We start from the raw sequence: 16561 nt of genomic DNA, 5'->3' as shown, positions 1-16561 counted from the left end.
TATAACTTCCAAGGCTGGGCCCTAAGCATCTATAAGTTCCACTTTGACCTCGTGAAAGGCTCCTCTTGGGGAACCCAGTTATCAAGCGGAGAAAGCCCAAGCAGCCTCACATGGAGGAGCATGCAGGCCCCAGGCCAACATCCCAGTTAAGCTTCCAGTCTGTGGACCAGCACCAACTGCCAGCCATCCCAGCTCCTCAGGTGACACAACAGGAAGCAGAACAACTCAGCCAATCCACAGATTTGTGAGGTCATGTGAGAAATAATTGTTGTGTTAAGGCACTAAGTTTGGGGGTAGTGTTTTATGCAGCAATAAAGAATTGAAACCACCTTGCCGGGCATGGCTCAGCGGTTGAGCGCAGACCTAGGATCCAGGCGATCGGGGTTCGAATTCCAACACATGCCCAGGTTGCGGGCTCCATCTCCAGCAGGGGGCGTGCAGGAGGCAGCTGATCAATGACTCTCTCATCATTGGTGTTTCTCCCTCTCCTTTCCTCTCTCTCTGAAATCAATAAAGATGTATTTTTTTTAAAAAAAATTGAAACCAAGAACTTAACACAGTACCTGGCCCCACAGTAAGTACGCAAAGGAGGTGTGTGGAGGGAGTGGTAATGGTGAATGAGTGTTGAAAAAGTTTCCCCCATTAAAGGGGAAAATTAATAGGAGTCTGGGGCAAGCTGTAGGAAGATGTTTAGATCGTCCAACCAAAAAAAATTCATTCTGCAAAATTTCTGTCCTTCCCATCCCCAGGGGTCTCCTAATTCTTCAAAACACAAGATGATGCAGGAAGTGGTCATTTTTGAACAACTCTTTCTTGAGAAAATCCTTTCTTGCATTGACCTTTTCTATCAGTTCCATTCATTGGCCTTCTGGCGTTCCATAATACAAACTTCTTTTTCAAATGACAACACTTCACATATTTGAAAACCAAGGCTGTTTTGTCCTTCATTCTCCCCTTGTTTCTACCTACGGTTAAGAACAAATTCTCCAGATTCTCTTAGGTCGAATGGCATGGAGCTCAGACCTCACACCCCCCGATATGCTCCTTTCCGGTCGAAGCCCCAGCCTTCAGGTTCGACCTTTCAAAGTAAAAAACAAAAGGGGGCGGGGTGACAAGATCCCAGCTGGTTCGCGTTGGGGGCGACTCCGCACGCTTCGGAGGCCCCTCAATTCTACCGAGATGCCGAGATCTCCAGAATTCCTAGAGGGGTCGCTGCGGCCGCGCGCGGCTGTCTGCGGGAGGGGCTGTGACGTACTTCCGGCTGCGCCTGCCGTGGTGCGCGTCTGGGTGTCCCAGTGCCAACTGCGACTCTGACTCACGGTGAGCCTCTTGATCCCGGGCTAGCTTGGCGGGCGGAAGAGGGATCCCTGGTCGAAAGGATTCGGGGAGGGTGGGGTGGGTGTACCGCGGTGGCCTCCGAGGAACCCCCAGACCGGTCCTGGAAGGGCTGTGGGGAGGAGCCCCGTAGCCCTGCCCAGCCCAGAGGCGCTCGCTCCCTGGAAAGCCTTTTCGTCCTCCCATGGTTTTAACAAATGAAACTTTGTTTTGCAGTTTCAGAGCAGGTTTTTGTGCGCTCCCCGAGCCCAGCAGAAGCTACCACCTCTTTTTCCCTGGCTCTCAATAGGAGGTGCGAATTCGGGGCTAATTGTTGAAACACGCCTGAGGGGGTTGGGGACCTCTTCTGAGAAACCGAACCTCTTTAGAAGTCCTGGTAGTGTCTGATCCAAAAGAGTGAATAGTCCCATTGGTCTTTGTTCAGGTTAGAAAGCATGCAAGGCCTTGGCCGGGTAGCTCAGTTAGAGCGTCGAGAAGCAACCAATGAATGCAAAAATAAGTGGAACAACAAAATCTTCCTCTCATTCCCTGCTTCCCTCCCTCCCCCTCCCCCAAGATCAATAAATGTAAAAAAGCATACAAATAACAGCGATCTGCTCAAGTTTGGAAACACGGTATTAGAGGGCCATTTGTTAATAAAGTTTGTCAAGAGAAAGGTGATCTGGCAGGTGAGGTTCTTGGAAACTTAATGTTATTTAAGGAACAATTGAAACAGATGGATAAGAAAAGGCTTAAACGGCAAGACGATTGTTTTTAGGCATTGTAAGGCTACTACGGACAAAGTAAGTGTTGGTCTAGAACTGAACTGGGGTCTGTGAAGACAGAAGATAAAAAAATGATGCACAATTAGGTTTGGTTTTTAAAAAAAGCTCGTTAACAATTAGACTAACAGAATTCTGTGCCTCAAAAATGATCAAATTTGCCTGCTTGGGAGTTTTCGTGTACAGACTTTATGTACAGTGTATTAAAGGCATTCTAGCATTAAATTGTTAAAATCTATGATAATTTGATTTATTTATCCCTCATTTTGTTCCAGAATGGATTTGGGGCACTGTTATAAGGACATGCATGCTTTGGGAAACTGGCATAAATGAGGAATAAAAACGAACTTGGAACAGAACAAAAGCCTTCTGCTTATAGTAGACCATGAACTTTTGCTTAATGGATCTCTTTTTGTGGGGGGGGGGAACCATTGATTTGTTGTTCCACTTATTTATGCATTCATTGATTGATTTTTGTGTGTGCCCTGACGGAACTTGAAACCATGGGTATCAGGATAATGCTCTAACCAACTGGGGTACCTGGCCAGGGCATTAATCTCCTTAGCTGAAATTCTAGATAGCCTAAAAAAGTAGTTCACTGTGCTTGAAGACAGTGTGAGTTAGTAATGAAGCCTCCATTTCCCGTCTACATGCTTTTTGATTTTGAGTACTTTATTAAGAAAAATTCAGGAGCCATGACCTGGAGGGCATCCCTAAATGAACCTTTAGAAAAACTCAACATGACCAAATGTGAAATTACTGGCTTTCTTCAGGTTGAAAAAAAATCAATGCAGAGCATTGTCAGATTTGATTTTTTAATATTTGCCAGTCTGAGGTGGGAGCATTTTTTTTTTTTTTTTTAGATGTGAGTACTATCACATTTTATTTTTTATTTATTTATTTTTTAATATATCTTTATTGATTTCAGAACGAGGAAAGGAGAGGGAGAGAGAGAGATAGAAACATCAATGATGAGAGAGTCATTGATCGGCTGCAGCCCACAACCCGGGTATGTGCCCTGACCGGGAGTCAAACCCCGATCGCCTGGATCCTAGGTCGACACTCAACCACTGAGCCACGCCTGGCCGGGCGGAAGCATTTTTTTAATTAAAACTAAGGTTGAGCATCTTTTCATGGATTAATTGCTGAGCTGACACTTGAAAGATGAGTAGAAGCCTGCCATAAGCATTGGGCACTGAGTGAGCATAGGGAATGAAAAAGGGAGTGATGACTGAAAGGGGAGGCAGAGGCCAGATTGAGATTTGTTTACCATGGGAAAAAATTAAGTAATTTTAAACAGCTGGGTGATATGAGAAGATTTGTTTTAAACCTCTGCAGATAGCCTTTGAGCCTGTGGAGATAGAATTGCCAAACTAGGAAATGGCATATGTGATTTCAGAGGATGAAATAATGTAATGTTGCCAACTAGTTCAAAGCTAAAAGTAATTGATAAAATTAAAAATATTCCCTAGCCGGTTTGTCTCAGTGGCTAGAGTGTTGGCCTACAGACTAAAGGGTTCCAGGTTTGATTCCAGCCAAGGGAAAGTACCTCAGTTGCTGGCTCAGTGCGGGAGCCAATCAGTCGATATGTCTCTCTCACATTGATGTTTCTCTCTCTCTCTCTCTCTCTCTCTCTCTCTCTCTCTCTCTCTCTCTCCCTTCCACTCTGAAAAGCAATGGAAAAAATGTCCTCGGGTGAGAATTAAAAAATAAATAAAATAAAAAGGTGTTTTAAAAAAAAATTAAAAATAGGCTTTGTGTTATGTTTGAAATTGATCTAGAAACTGTTTCATTAGGCTAATATTCTGACAGTTATTGGAAGAGTCAGAAATTATTGTTGCTCCTACAGACACTGCAGGTGCCTTTAAAAAAAAATCCTTAAAAAAAGGCTTCACAACTTTTTAAAATGTTTAAGGATGGTCTGTTTCAACATCATTAAGTGTTGTTAAAAGCCATATTTCTCTTTATCACCCCTCCATGATAGAACAGCATTTACTAAAGCTGCTTGTTTGCCCCAATACCCCATATTTTTTATTTAAATAATTTTAGAATAGTTTTAGATTTATAGAAAAGCTCAAAGATAATACAGTGAGTCCCCATCTACCTCTCACCCAGTTTCCCTTGTTAACATCTTACACTACTGTGTGTATTTGCCACAACTAAGGAACCAACATTGGTACATTACAATTAAGTTTATTTGAACTTTCCTAGTTTTTCCCTAATGCCCTTTTTCTGTTCCAGGATCCCATCTAGGATACCACATTACATTAATCTTCATGTCTACTTAGTGTCCTTTGGTCAGTGACAGTTTCTCAGTCTTTCCTTGTTTGTGATGAACTTCACAGTTTTGAGAACTACTGGTCATGTATTTTTTGTACAGTGTCCCTCAATTTGGATCTGTCTGATGTTTTTCTCACAATTAGACTGGGGTTATGGGTTTTGAGGAGGAAGACTACAGAAGTGAAGTGCTCTTCTCATATCATATCAAGGCACATGACATCACTAATATTAATCTGTTTTAAATTTGTTTTTATTGAGGTACCATTGGTTAGTAACATATAAATTTCAGGTGTACAACATTATAGTTCAATATCTCTATTTCTGCTCCCTACACCAAAAGTCTGGTTTCCATTCATTACCGTATAGTTTGACCCCCCCTTTACCACTTTTGCCCTTCCTCTTCTGGTAACTACCATTATGATGTCTGTATCTATGAGTTTGTGGTTTGTTTCATTTTGTTTTGTTTGTTCATTTGTTACTTTTTTTAAAAAATATTTCACATGTGAGTGAAGTCTATGGATCTTGTCCTTTTCTGGCAGACTGAATTCACTTATAATATGCTTAAGATCTGGCCATGTTGTCACAGATGGCAGTGTTTCTTCTTTTTTATGGCAGAGTAGTAGTTGTGTGTGTGTGTATGTATGTGTACAGATACACACACAGAGACCATGATGATGTTAATTTTGATCAACTGGCTGAGGTAGAGTTTGTCAGGTTTCTCTACTAGTTACTTTCCCCTAGCCCCTTTTTGGAAGTAGTCTGTAAGTGTTGCCTTCACCCAAGAGGTCAAGCTCCACCTTCAATTATTTGGAATAATTCTGTATGGGAGATTTGTCTTTTCTCCCCTATTTATTTATTCAGTCACCTTTTTTTACATCAGTATGGGCTTGTGGATATTTATGTTACATTTAAGGTTATAATCCAGTTCTACATTGTTTATTTTGTTACTCAGATTGTTTCAAGTGTGACTATTGGGAGCTTTTATTTATTTTACTTTTTTATTTTTATTTTTTAAATATATGTTTATTGATTCCAGAGAGAGGACGGGAGAGGGAGAGATAGAAACATCAATGATGAGAGAGTCGTCATTGATCAGCTGCCTCCTGCACGCCCCCAACTGGGGATCGAGCCTGCAACCCAGGCATGTGCCCTGACCGGGAATTGAACCGTCACCTCCTGGATCCTAGGTTGATGCTCAACTGCTGAGTCACGCCCGGCCGGGTTTGGGAGCTTTTATATGTTGGCTTCCATGTCCCTTTAACTTGCCTCGCTGTGGTTTTTGTTTGTTTGTTTAATGCTTTCTGGCATTACAGGATGTTCCAGGCTCAGCTTGTATATTCCTTGACCTAGAATCGGCTATTTCTCCATCTCTAGTTCCTTTTATTGGAGAATGATATTTAGAGACCAAGACCTGGGCACTGTGTATGCTGATTGCTACTGGGATGTCATTGCTTCTGGACCTTCACAGCAGACGGAGTTAAGAAGTAAATGTCTCCACAGTAACCCATGTATACACACTTATCTAATTCTGTATCAACCTCTGTCTATATTACACTAAACAGTTCTTACTGCCATACTTTTTAAATTTAAATTTGTATTGATATTTTTTAAAACCTAATTTTACATGCCCAGCCAGCATGGCTCAGTGGTTGAGCATCGACCTATAATCCAGGCGATCAAGGTTCAATTCCCAGTCTGCACATGCCTGGATGCCTGGGTTGCCGGCTTGATCCCCAGCAGGGGGCATGCTGGAGGCAGCTGATCAATGACTCTCATCATTGATGTTTCTATCCCTCTCTCCCTTTCCCTTCCTCTCTCAAATCAATAAAAACATATAAAACAGAAAAACAATTTTACAGTTTTTACTCCTTAAAAGTAGCCCCAAAGATCCATGTATCACATTCTTTCCACAGATATTTGAGTACCTGCAAAGTACTAGGTGTATTCTATGTGTTTGAAATACAGCAGTGAACAAAACAGATGAAAGTCCCTCCCCTCAAGAGTTGATATTCAAGGAAGGAGACATACAGTTTAAAAACAAAAAAGGTAAAATATATAGCATTTGTATGGTGGTAAGTGATATGGAGGAAATGAGTAGGAGGATAAGGAGTTCTGAGGTGAGGGAGAGTAGTGTGCAGTTTAAAACAGCATGGGAAAGGGCTACCTTAGCCAGAAGGTGACATCTGAGTACAACCTGGAGGGGATGAGGGAGCCAGGCATGCATAGTCTGGAAGAAATGTATAATCTGCAGGAAGTGTTAAAGGGAGTAGCCTCAACAAAAGCTCTGAGGTGGGAGTGTGTCTCACAAGTCAAGGGAACAGTGTTGCTGGCGTAGAAGAAACAGGGAGAAGTACAAGATGAGATTAAGGGCCTGGCGGGGCGGGGCGGGGCTCAGCAGTTGAGTGTCGATCTAGGATTCATGTGATCGGGGTTCGATTCCCGGTCAGGGCACATGCCCAGCTTGTGGGCTCGATCCCCAGTTGGGGGCGTGCAGGAGGCAGCTGATCAATGACTCTCATCATTGATGTTTCTCTCTCTCTCTCTCCCTCTCCTTTCCTCTCTCTGAGTTCAATAAAGATATATTTTTTTAAAAATTCATAAAAAAAAGATGAGATCAAGGGCAACAGGGGCTGAGATCTTGTGAGGCCTTCTTGGCAATTATGATGCCTTTGGCTTTTACTCCGTATGACACACAAAGCCTTGAGAGGTGTGAGCAGAGGAATGATGTAATCCGACTTGAACAGGGCCTCTGGTTGCTGTGTTGAGAATGGACTGAGGGGGCAAGGGTGGAAGCAACTAAGAGGCTATTGTAGTGGAGCTGCCATTAACTGAGATGAGCAGCTTTTGGGGGGAAAGATGGGGAGTATAATTTTGGACATATTAGGCTTGAGATGCCATTGGACAGGCTGGTGGCAATGTCAAGTGGGTAGTTGGTCGTATAAGTCTGAACTTCAAAGGAAAGGTCTAGGCTGGAGATAAATTGGCAGTTGTGAGTATCTAGATGTTAATTAAAGCCACACGACTGGATGAGATATCCAAGGAGAATGAATGCAGCAAGGAAGAAGGGGGCCAAGTGGCCAGTCTGCCATTCATTTGTGGTCTTGCTGAAACATGAATTTGAATTGAGGACACTACAGAACTCAAGTCACTTAGCTAGTGAGCTAGCCCATCCAGCAGCCAGGCAGAAACATCTAGGGAAACTTTTTCTTCTTTGATTGCAGCTATGCATATGTTTTGAAGAGGCAATCATGTGATACAGTGGCATGTGTGAGTGTGGACTTGCAGGTTCTGGGAACAGATCCACATGAATGTGATATAAGACAGTCTGTTAAATGCCACCTGTGCTGTATAGCTCCTAATGTCCTGTTGAGTTTCCTGGGCTGAATCCCAGAAGCTGAGTAGCCCAGATTCTGATGTCTTTCCTGTTGTTAGGGTGCCCTCTTCTGGCTGGAGTGTGAAATTTTGTAACCAGTTATGTAGTTATTCCAACACTGAGGTCTCCTTTTTTTTTTTTAATGTATCTTTCCTGATTTCAGAGAGAGGCAGGGAGGGGGGGGCTAGAAACATCAATGATGAGTCATCATTGATCGACTGTCTCCTGCATGCCCCCAACGGGATGGAGCCCGCAACCCCAGGCATGTGCCCAGACTGGGAATCAAACCTCTGTCTCCTGGATCCTAGGTCAGTGCTCAACCGCTGAGCCACGCTTGGCTGGGCCTGAGGTCTACTTTTAAGCAAATCTAAGAAATGCTCCCAGCACTGCTACATCTGCAATCTTTGGTGCTAGAGCCTTTATTGTAGGAAACTTGATGGCAGTGCTTCTTCCCTGGCTCAGTTTTCAAGGAATCCTGAACTTGGGAACTCCAGCAGCGAATTGGGTGTGTAGGACAGCATTAGGGAGTGGATGGTGCTGATTCTGGTTCATCCTATCAGGACACCTGTTGGCATCTCGTAGAATGCTTCAGAATTGGTACCATGGAGGGAAGTCCAAGTACTGGCATCCCTAGAATTCTGATAATTATTGAAGTTTTCATAAAAGCAAGGTTACATATTGAGGTTTTATTATGAGAATCCCATTTCATATTTTTAAAAATTACTAAAATTGGTCACAAACATAAATGAAAGGGAACAGTCATATATAAAACACATGTTTTTAAAACGTATTCACTAAATATGTGAATCTAAACTCCTAATTTAAAGCTATATCATAAATGTACATTTGCCTAGCCAGCAGTAGCCTGTTGAAACCTCAGGAGTTCTAAGATTCTAAAACACTTTTCAGAGCAAAGTTAATTTAAATGTAGTTTTTAAATTATGCCACAGTGCTTTTTTCTCTCTCACCTGAGGATATTTTCTCCATTGCTTTTGGGGGGGGGGGGGGGAGGAGCAAGAGAAAGAGAAACATTAATGTGAGAGAGACACATCAGTTGGTTGCCTTCTTTCAGGAGCTCTGACCAGGGTCAGGATCGAGCCTGCAACCAAGGTACATGCCTTTGGCTGGAATCGAACCTGGGACACTGCAGTCCATGGCTGATGCTCTAACCACTGACCAAATCAGCCAGGGCTCCACTGATTGATTGATTTAGAGAGAGTGGAAAGGAGGGAGGGATGGGAAGAGAGAGAGATGTGAGAGATACATTGATTGGTTGCCTCCAGCACGAGGGCTGAACTGGGCCGGGGATCAAACCCAGTCAAGGGCACATACCTGATGAAACCCAGGTATGTGCCCTTGACTGGGAATCAAACCCAGGACCCTTCGGTGTGTGGGCCAACGCTGTAACTACAGAGCCACACCAGCCAGTGCCACAGTGTGCTTTTTTTTTAAAAAAAATATCTTTATTGATTTCAGGGAGAGGGAGGGAGAGAGAGAAACATCAATGATGAGAGAGTCATCGATCAGCTGCCCTCTGAACGTCCCCCACCAGGGTTCAAGCCCACAACCCAGGCATGTGCCCTGACCAGGAATCGAACCGCAATCTCCTGGATCACAGGTCAATGCTCAACCGCTGAGCCATGCTTGCTGGGCCAGTGTGCTTTTTTGAAAGTAAAATCAAAGTAGGATATCCTGAGCTAACTCCAAAGAGATTTGAACAGTAATTTTTATATAGTAGTAGCATAGGGGCCATAATTTTCACAATTTCTTGTGCTGTGAAGACCAAAATAAAAAAAATAGAACTTATTTTGGTAATTTTATGGTAACTATATTTTCTTAGGTTGAACCTGTAACCCTGAAGAACCAGAAGCCCAAAGGAACAAATAGTCCTGCTACAAAGAGCCCCATCTTAAGTGAGGCTATTTCTGGAGTCCATCTGATGACCAAGGTACTGGGCATGGCCACAAGTCTGGGCCCTAGTTCTCCACAGGAGCAGGTGGGACCTGTGATTGTGAAAGTCGAGGAGGAGGAGAGAGAGAAGTGCTTTCCTAGCCTGGAGATGTTCCGCCAGCGCTTCAGGCAGTTTGGGTACCATGACACACCTGGACCCCGGGAGGCCCTAAGCCAGCTCCGGGTACTTTGCTGTGAGTGGCTGAGGCCCGAGATCCACACCAAGGAGCAGATCCTGGAGCTGCTGGTGCTGGAGCAGTTCCTGACCATCCTGCCCCGGGAGCTGCAGGCCTGGGTACAGGAGCACTGTCCAGAGAGTGCTGAAGAAGCCGTCACTCTCCTGGAAGACCTGGAGCGAGAACTGGATGAACCAGGACAGCAGGTAGGCTGGGGGAAACCTTTGTTTATCCTCTGAGATTGGGAGCATACATTCTGGGAAGGAATGGCTTTGTCCATACAATATGAATAGGAAAATGGAAGTTTCTACTGAGTTAGACCATGTTTCCTCCCTTTTCCTACTATCCTATACTAGCTTTAGCCTTGAGAATTGAATGGGAGGGTGCTTTTCTTTTCTCTTTCCTAGAGATTCTACGTAGCTCTCCTGAGATTTTCTTTCATTCTAGTTCTTAAAGTGAGCTGTGTACAAACCCAGCCATTCCTAATTGTCTCTAGGTTTCACCTCCTCCAAATGAACAGAAACAGGTGTGGGAGATGTCCTCTTCAGGAACAGCAAAGGAACCCCTGAGCAGCACACAGCCACGGTCTGTGGAGACAAGTCCCAAATATGAATCTTGGGGACCCCTGTACATCCAAGAGACTGGTGAAGAGCAGGATTTCATTCCAGAGCTGAGACAGAATCAAGGTAGGAACCATCTGTCAGGCCCCCACTCAGTGCCCGTGGCCTTTGTGGTTGAAGAAACAGACTAATTCTAATTACTGGTTGTGAGGTGACCCCTTAGATTGACTTGACTGGTCTAGCTGATTGGGTAGGATGAGTTTTGTCTCCTCAGGTGGGACTCAGGGTCCTAGCATGGGAACAGATGTCACACACTAATAAGGTCAGTTGAAGTGAATTTAATAAAGAGTCTGTTTACGGAGGTGTGGACAGGTTGAATGAACCAATAAGAGATGATGCTTGTTTATTTGTTAATGATTTAGTCAACCTGTTATAATCATCTTTGGATTATTCGGAAATGGTCCCTGGTAAATTCTTTTTCAACTTCTGCCTCATTAGGCTATTTAAAATTTTTAACTTTTAAGTTACTTATTTCCCACACATAATTCATGGCAACTTGAAGGGAAGCCTATATGAGTAGCCAAGTGATTGGTCATCATGGAGAGTGAAAGAGATTTTTTAGCTCTTGCTGCTACAGTCATCAGCAGACAGTGAGTAGGGAGTGAGCCTAGAGGCAGCTGAGTGGTTACTGCTGGCAGAGGAAGGAAATAGATGGTCAGGAGACAGAGAGATAGACAAGGGCCCTGGCTGGTTTGGCTCAGTGGTTAGGGCGTCAGCCCTCGGACTGAAGGGTTCTGGGTTCGATTCCAGCCAAGGGCATGTACCTCGGTTGCAGGCTCAATTCCCAGCCCCAGTTGGGGTGCATACAGGAGGCAACAATGGGTGTCTCTCTCTCTCACATCGATGTTTCTCTCTCTCTCTCTACCTTCCACTCTCTCTGAAAAGTAATGAAAAAAATATCCTCAGGCAAGAAAAAAAAAGAATCATTTTAAAAAAAAGAGAGAGAGACAAGGAAAAGGAGGTTAGAGGGAAGTACCTTTGTCAGTTGGGGCTTCTGTACCCATAGAGGGGTGACCAGGGTCAAGAGGAGTCCATTTTTCAGAGGAAACTTCTCTTAACTTCCTTTTTCCATGTGTGTGGATGGTTAGATGGACTTTTAGCAGTGTGACTGCCTAATGAAATGTTCTAAAAAGATGTACTGCTTTACTCTGATTTCAACAATGATACTTTATAATCAAAAGAATTACAAGACATAGCCAATGTAGATTAAATGATAAGAGTTGAACCCTGGTGGGAGTTAAGTACTTTCACTCAAATTAAGAAGGATCTGGGCCCTGGCTGGTTTTGCTCAGTGGTTAGAGCATCAGCCCGCAGACTGAAGGGTCCTGGGTTCAATTCCAGCCAAGGGCACATACCTTGGTTGCAGGCTTGATCCCCAGGACTCATTTGGGAGGCAACCAATCAATGTGTCTCTCTCACATTGATGTGTCTCTTTCTCTCTTCCTCTTCCACCCTCTCTGAAAAGCAATGGAAAAAACATCCTCAGGTGAGTATTTAAAAAAAAAGAAGGATCTTGGACTAGAATGATTGTAAATGGACTGAATGTTCTCCTTTATTACTTTTATATTCAGCTTCTATGAGCATATGGATTTTTCTGAGTTTGCCACTAGCCCCTTCTCCCTTAATTGTCCTTTTATTTTCCTTAATCAAATTGGACCCTTCAGTACTCTTTCTTTCTTGTTTCATTCTGCCTGAGCATCACCCACCTCCCTTTGCTGCTATCCCAATATGCTTGGCTTTGCCTTATTGCCTTCTATATACAAAGTTTTCCTCCTGGCAGAAAAAGCCATGTACTCTTTATACCGTATAGCTTCTGGTAGGGGGCTTGTGTGAAAGTCTGGTGTTGTAAACTAGATTTGATGATGGCTTATTGGTATCACTGTGATATTGTGACCTCTCATAGAGCAATATTTGGTCACCCTTCAAAACCTGTCAGTGTCACCTGATAATTCTTTTTGTCCTTTAATAATTTTCTTCTCAGAACAGGAAACAACTGACATGTCCTTATTTTACTTATTGTTTCAGATTGTAAATCAAACGCCCAGAATGAGAAATCAGCAGATGTGCAGAAAAGTTCTGAAGAGTCCCATGCAGAAGAATTCAGAAAGGATATTACTCCCACAGTTATTGCCAGTAAATTTGAGGCCAGGTTAGAAAGGCAGTGGGTAAACCTTGAAAAAGAAAGAGGTACAAAAACCCCTCTCCTCGACAAAGGTTCCAAGAAAGGTAGAGAATTAATGCCCCCTAAACCTGCCCCCGGAGAGAGACGTTACATATGTGCTGAGTGTGGAAAAGCCTTTAGTAATAGCTCAAATCTCACTAAACACCGGAGAACACACACTGGGGAGAAACCCTATGTATGCACCAAATGTGGGAAAGCCTTCAGCCACAGCTCAAACCTTACCCTTCATTACAGAACACACTTGGTGGACCGGCCCTATGACTGTAAGTGTGGAAAAGCCTTTGGTCAGAGCTCAGATCTCCTTAAACATCAGCGAATGCACACTGAAGAGGCACCATATCAGTGTAAAGATTGTGGGAAAGCTTTCAGTGGTAAAGGCAGCCTCATTCGACACTATCGAATACATACTGGGGAGAAACCTTATCAGTGTAATGAATGTGGGAAGAGCTTTAGTCAGCATGCAGGTCTTAGTTCTCATCAGAGACTGCACACTGGAGAGAAGCCGTATAAGTGTAAGGAGTGTGGAAAAGCCTTCAACCACAGCTCCAATTTTAATAAACATCATAGAATCCATACTGGGGAAAAGCCCTATTGGTGTAATAATTGTGGGAAAACCTTCTGTAGTAAATCAAATCTTTCCAAACATCAGAGAGTCCACACTGGAGAGGGAGAAGTGCTTTAACTGTCAAGTATGCTCTCTCAGTGTTTTTGTGTGTGTGTGTTAACTTTAGAACATGAATGCTAGGGAGAAGCCCAGTAACTGTAATATAAACTTAAGCAGTAGATTTTGTTTCACTCAACATCAAGGGACACTGGAGGAGTGAGCAGTGGCACAGTAGGAAGGAAGGTGTAGTGGATTCCTCACTTGCAGGATCCCCTCACCACACTTCAGGTCCCATTAACCATGCCGGCATTGCCTTTTGTATAGTTAAAATGATGTGTATCAAGTATAATTATGGAAAAAACATCATGACTGTTTAACTATTTTAACATACATTCAAGAATTATGATTTGTAAAGAATTGAGCCATTTGAACACAATCTAATCTGATTCAGAATAAATTTATAACATCTTATAATACTTCAGGACTATTAAAATAAATGGTATGTTTATTAAACACTGCTAGAGAGGCAACTATTCCTACTTGTTTTTCTTTTGTGAAATTTGGATTTGGGGTAAATAGAACATTTAGTACTTGTGAATGAATATGTGTATTTGAAAATTGCAGTAATGTGTAGAATAGCTGCCTCTTGGTCTACATTGTGCTTTTCTTTCCTGAACACACTTTTTTTCAATCACTGGGAACATTTTGTCAGCCTCTTGTGCATTTTGGTTGTGTATATTCTGTCTCTGCCAAAATCTGTGAAAATCTGATTCTCCCTGAGAAAATTCCTTCTAAATTCCTGAATTCAGTAATACACAATTTGATTACCTTAAATCCATCCCACCTTTTCCTTCTGGCTCCAATCTCTTTGATTTCTTAAGGTACTTCTCTCTACCTTATAAAAAGCCTTTTGGCCAGTAGATCCTCCTGTTACCTAAAAACTCAACTACTTCACTCTTTTCTCCTATCACTTGCTTATGTTGTTATTCTGAATTTTTTCACCTCTTACTAGTAGTCTCTAAAATACCTTTTTGTCTACTGCTGCAGCCATAGTGTTCAGACAAACATGATATGTTAGGATTGGAGACAGCAAGAAAGTGTCATGTCTAGTACCAGTTCTGATTTCTGGAAACTGCCTGTATGCCATCCTGGGATTAGATTAAACTAGAGGTAGCAAGTCTTTATGCACCAAATGTATTAGAGAAGGAGTCGTTACTGAAAAAAAAAAAAAGAACTGTGCTTGAAATCTGAAATGTTCTTACTGTTTGGGTAGCTTGCTGATGACCTGGATGTCCTGCCAGCACGTTAACTCAGTACCTTTTATGTGAGTTCTCCTGTTTATATATTAACCATGATGGAGGCACACAGAGAATTAGTGATTAGCAGCTGATTATCTGTAGGCTCCTGGAGCTGATTATCCATAGGCTTCTGGAGCTGCTCCACATGAGGGAAATGAAGCCACAAGACTCTGGGGAAATATTTATTGCATATAGTTGTGGTGGAATTGTAAGTTTCTTCCCCAAAGAAACCCAAATCCTCCCCTTCAGTTGATGATTCTGGATCTGAAAACTGGCTCAGCTCTGGGAATTTCCCATTGCAATGATATCAGTCTTCTCACCAGCTCTTGAATTTTTATTTATACAAGTCAAGCATTACCCTGGTGGCTTTCAATCCTTCCTAGGAACACCAAGACTTATTAGCCATAGCCACAGATTCCTGTGGGTCAAGATACCCTAGCTGCTGTTCCAGCCTTGTTGCTCATCATAGTAGCTTTTCTAGAAATCGGTCAACCCCGTTGACACTAAGGAACTCAGTTCCATGGCAGCATCTCCTATGAATCCTAGCCTACCGAGACAGCCACCACTGAACTCAGCAATACCTGTGCTCCCCTCATTAGTACCCTTTATTGTCTTAGTGAACTTAGGGAGTTTTTTGAGTCCTCTGAGTAACACTGTTGGGTTCTCCAGTCACATGTAATACATTCACTTTTAACATTCATGAGCCTGCTGACCCTTTTCTCAATGCTCTGCTAATTAGTTCCAGCATCTCTACATCATTTATTATAGGCCACCATTCATGTCCAAGTTTTAATGAGCCATCCAAGAAGTGTATTACGATTGTATTATTTACTATTGTATCAAATTACCACAAACTTGGTGGCTTAAAACAATACAACTTTTATTATCTGTAGCTTAGAATCCCAACATGGGCTACAGTCAAGCTGCTAGCAGGGCCAGCTCTTTTTGGAGCTCCCGAGGAGAATCTGATTCCTTGATTCACACCTTCCTTGATTCATACCTCCAGACCCCTTCCTCCATCTTCAAGGCCAGCAACATATCTCTCTAACCACTCTTAAATAGTCACATTTCCCTCTGACACTTCTGCCTGCCTTTTACACTTATAAGGACACTTTCGATTACATTGGGGCTATCTGGAACAGTAAGCTATAAAGAGCTAATGCACAGAATAATGAATATAGTCAGTAATACTGTACTTAATGATGTAATGTGAAAACATTGCTTCAATGGCAATCATATTACAATATATAACTATTAAAGTAACACACTGTACACCTTAAGTTTACTTTGATTTTACTTTAAAAAAACAGCACACTATGGCATAATTTAAAAATTAAAATTAACTTTGCTCCAAAAACTGTTTTAGAATCTTAGAGCTACTGAGGTTTCAACAGGCTATTGCTGCCCATATGCAGTCTGTCTAAACCTAAGACGTTTAGTGTCAAGAGAGTGAATGAGGGGCCCTGGCCTGCTAGCTCAGTTGGTTAGAGCATTGTCCTGATATGCCAAGGTTTTGGGTTTGATCCCCAGTCACATACAAGAATCAACCAATGAATGCATCAATGAGTGGAACAACAAATTGTTTCTCCCCTTCCCCACACCCCCTGCTCTCTAAAAAATAAATAAGAGAATGAATGAGGATCCCTGGTAGTCTAGAAAGACATTGTTTCCAGGGAGATTTGGGGCTAACCTGGTCTGGAGATGCTTGTGAGCATCCCCCCATATCACACACAGACACACATGTTCACTCATACACATGTACACTGGACCCCTGGCTAGGGCTGCCAGATTTAGCAAATAAAGCACAAGACTTACAGTTACATTTGGATTCCAGATAAGCAATATTTGGGACATTATACTAAAAAAGTTATTCAGTGTTTATCTGAAATTCAAATTTAACTGGATATCCTGTACCATATCTAGCAATCCTATCCCCAGCATGAGTGGGCAGCAATGCCTCCACCCCTTTGTCTTTCCAAACG

The 16561-nt window shown here is 42.7% G+C and overlaps 1 protein-coding gene across 5 annotated transcripts; it reads left to right on the top strand.

Moving 5' to 3' along the window:
• The first annotated feature begins 1240 nt into the window (after nucleotides 1–1240).
• ZSCAN21 (zinc finger and SCAN domain containing 21) lies at nucleotides 1241–15851 on the top strand. Of its 5 annotated transcripts, none has more exons than XM_081132225.1 (5): nucleotides 1272–1320; nucleotides 6290–6422; nucleotides 9590–10081; nucleotides 10372–10561; nucleotides 12521–15851. In XM_081132225.1, exons 3-5 carry the CDS (start codon nucleotides 9689–9691, stop codon nucleotides 13357–13359), a joined length of 1422 nt encoding a protein of 473 aa, XP_080988351.1. In that variant the 5' UTR covers nucleotides 1272–1320; nucleotides 6290–6422; nucleotides 9590–9688; the 3' UTR covers nucleotides 13360–15851. The 5 variants fall into 5 exon arrangements, with proteins under 5 accessions (XP_080988350.1, XP_080988351.1, XP_080988354.1 ...); XM_081132228.1 differs by lacking the exon at nucleotides 6290–6422 and adding an exon at nucleotides 5751–5860 and having other exon boundaries at nucleotides 1275–1320; XM_081132226.1 differs by lacking the exon at nucleotides 1272–1320 and adding an exon at nucleotides 5841–5860.
• Nucleotides 15852–16561: the final 710 nt, after the last annotated feature.

The sequence above is a fragment of the Miniopterus schreibersii genome (genome assembly GCF_964146895.1).
Source record: "Miniopterus schreibersii genome assembly, chromosome: 3".
Taxonomy (NCBI): domain Eukaryota; kingdom Metazoa; phylum Chordata; class Mammalia; order Chiroptera; family Miniopteridae; genus Miniopterus; species Miniopterus schreibersii.
Note: the sequence above shows the minus strand (reverse complement) of the source record. Positions and strands in the feature narration are given on the sequence as shown.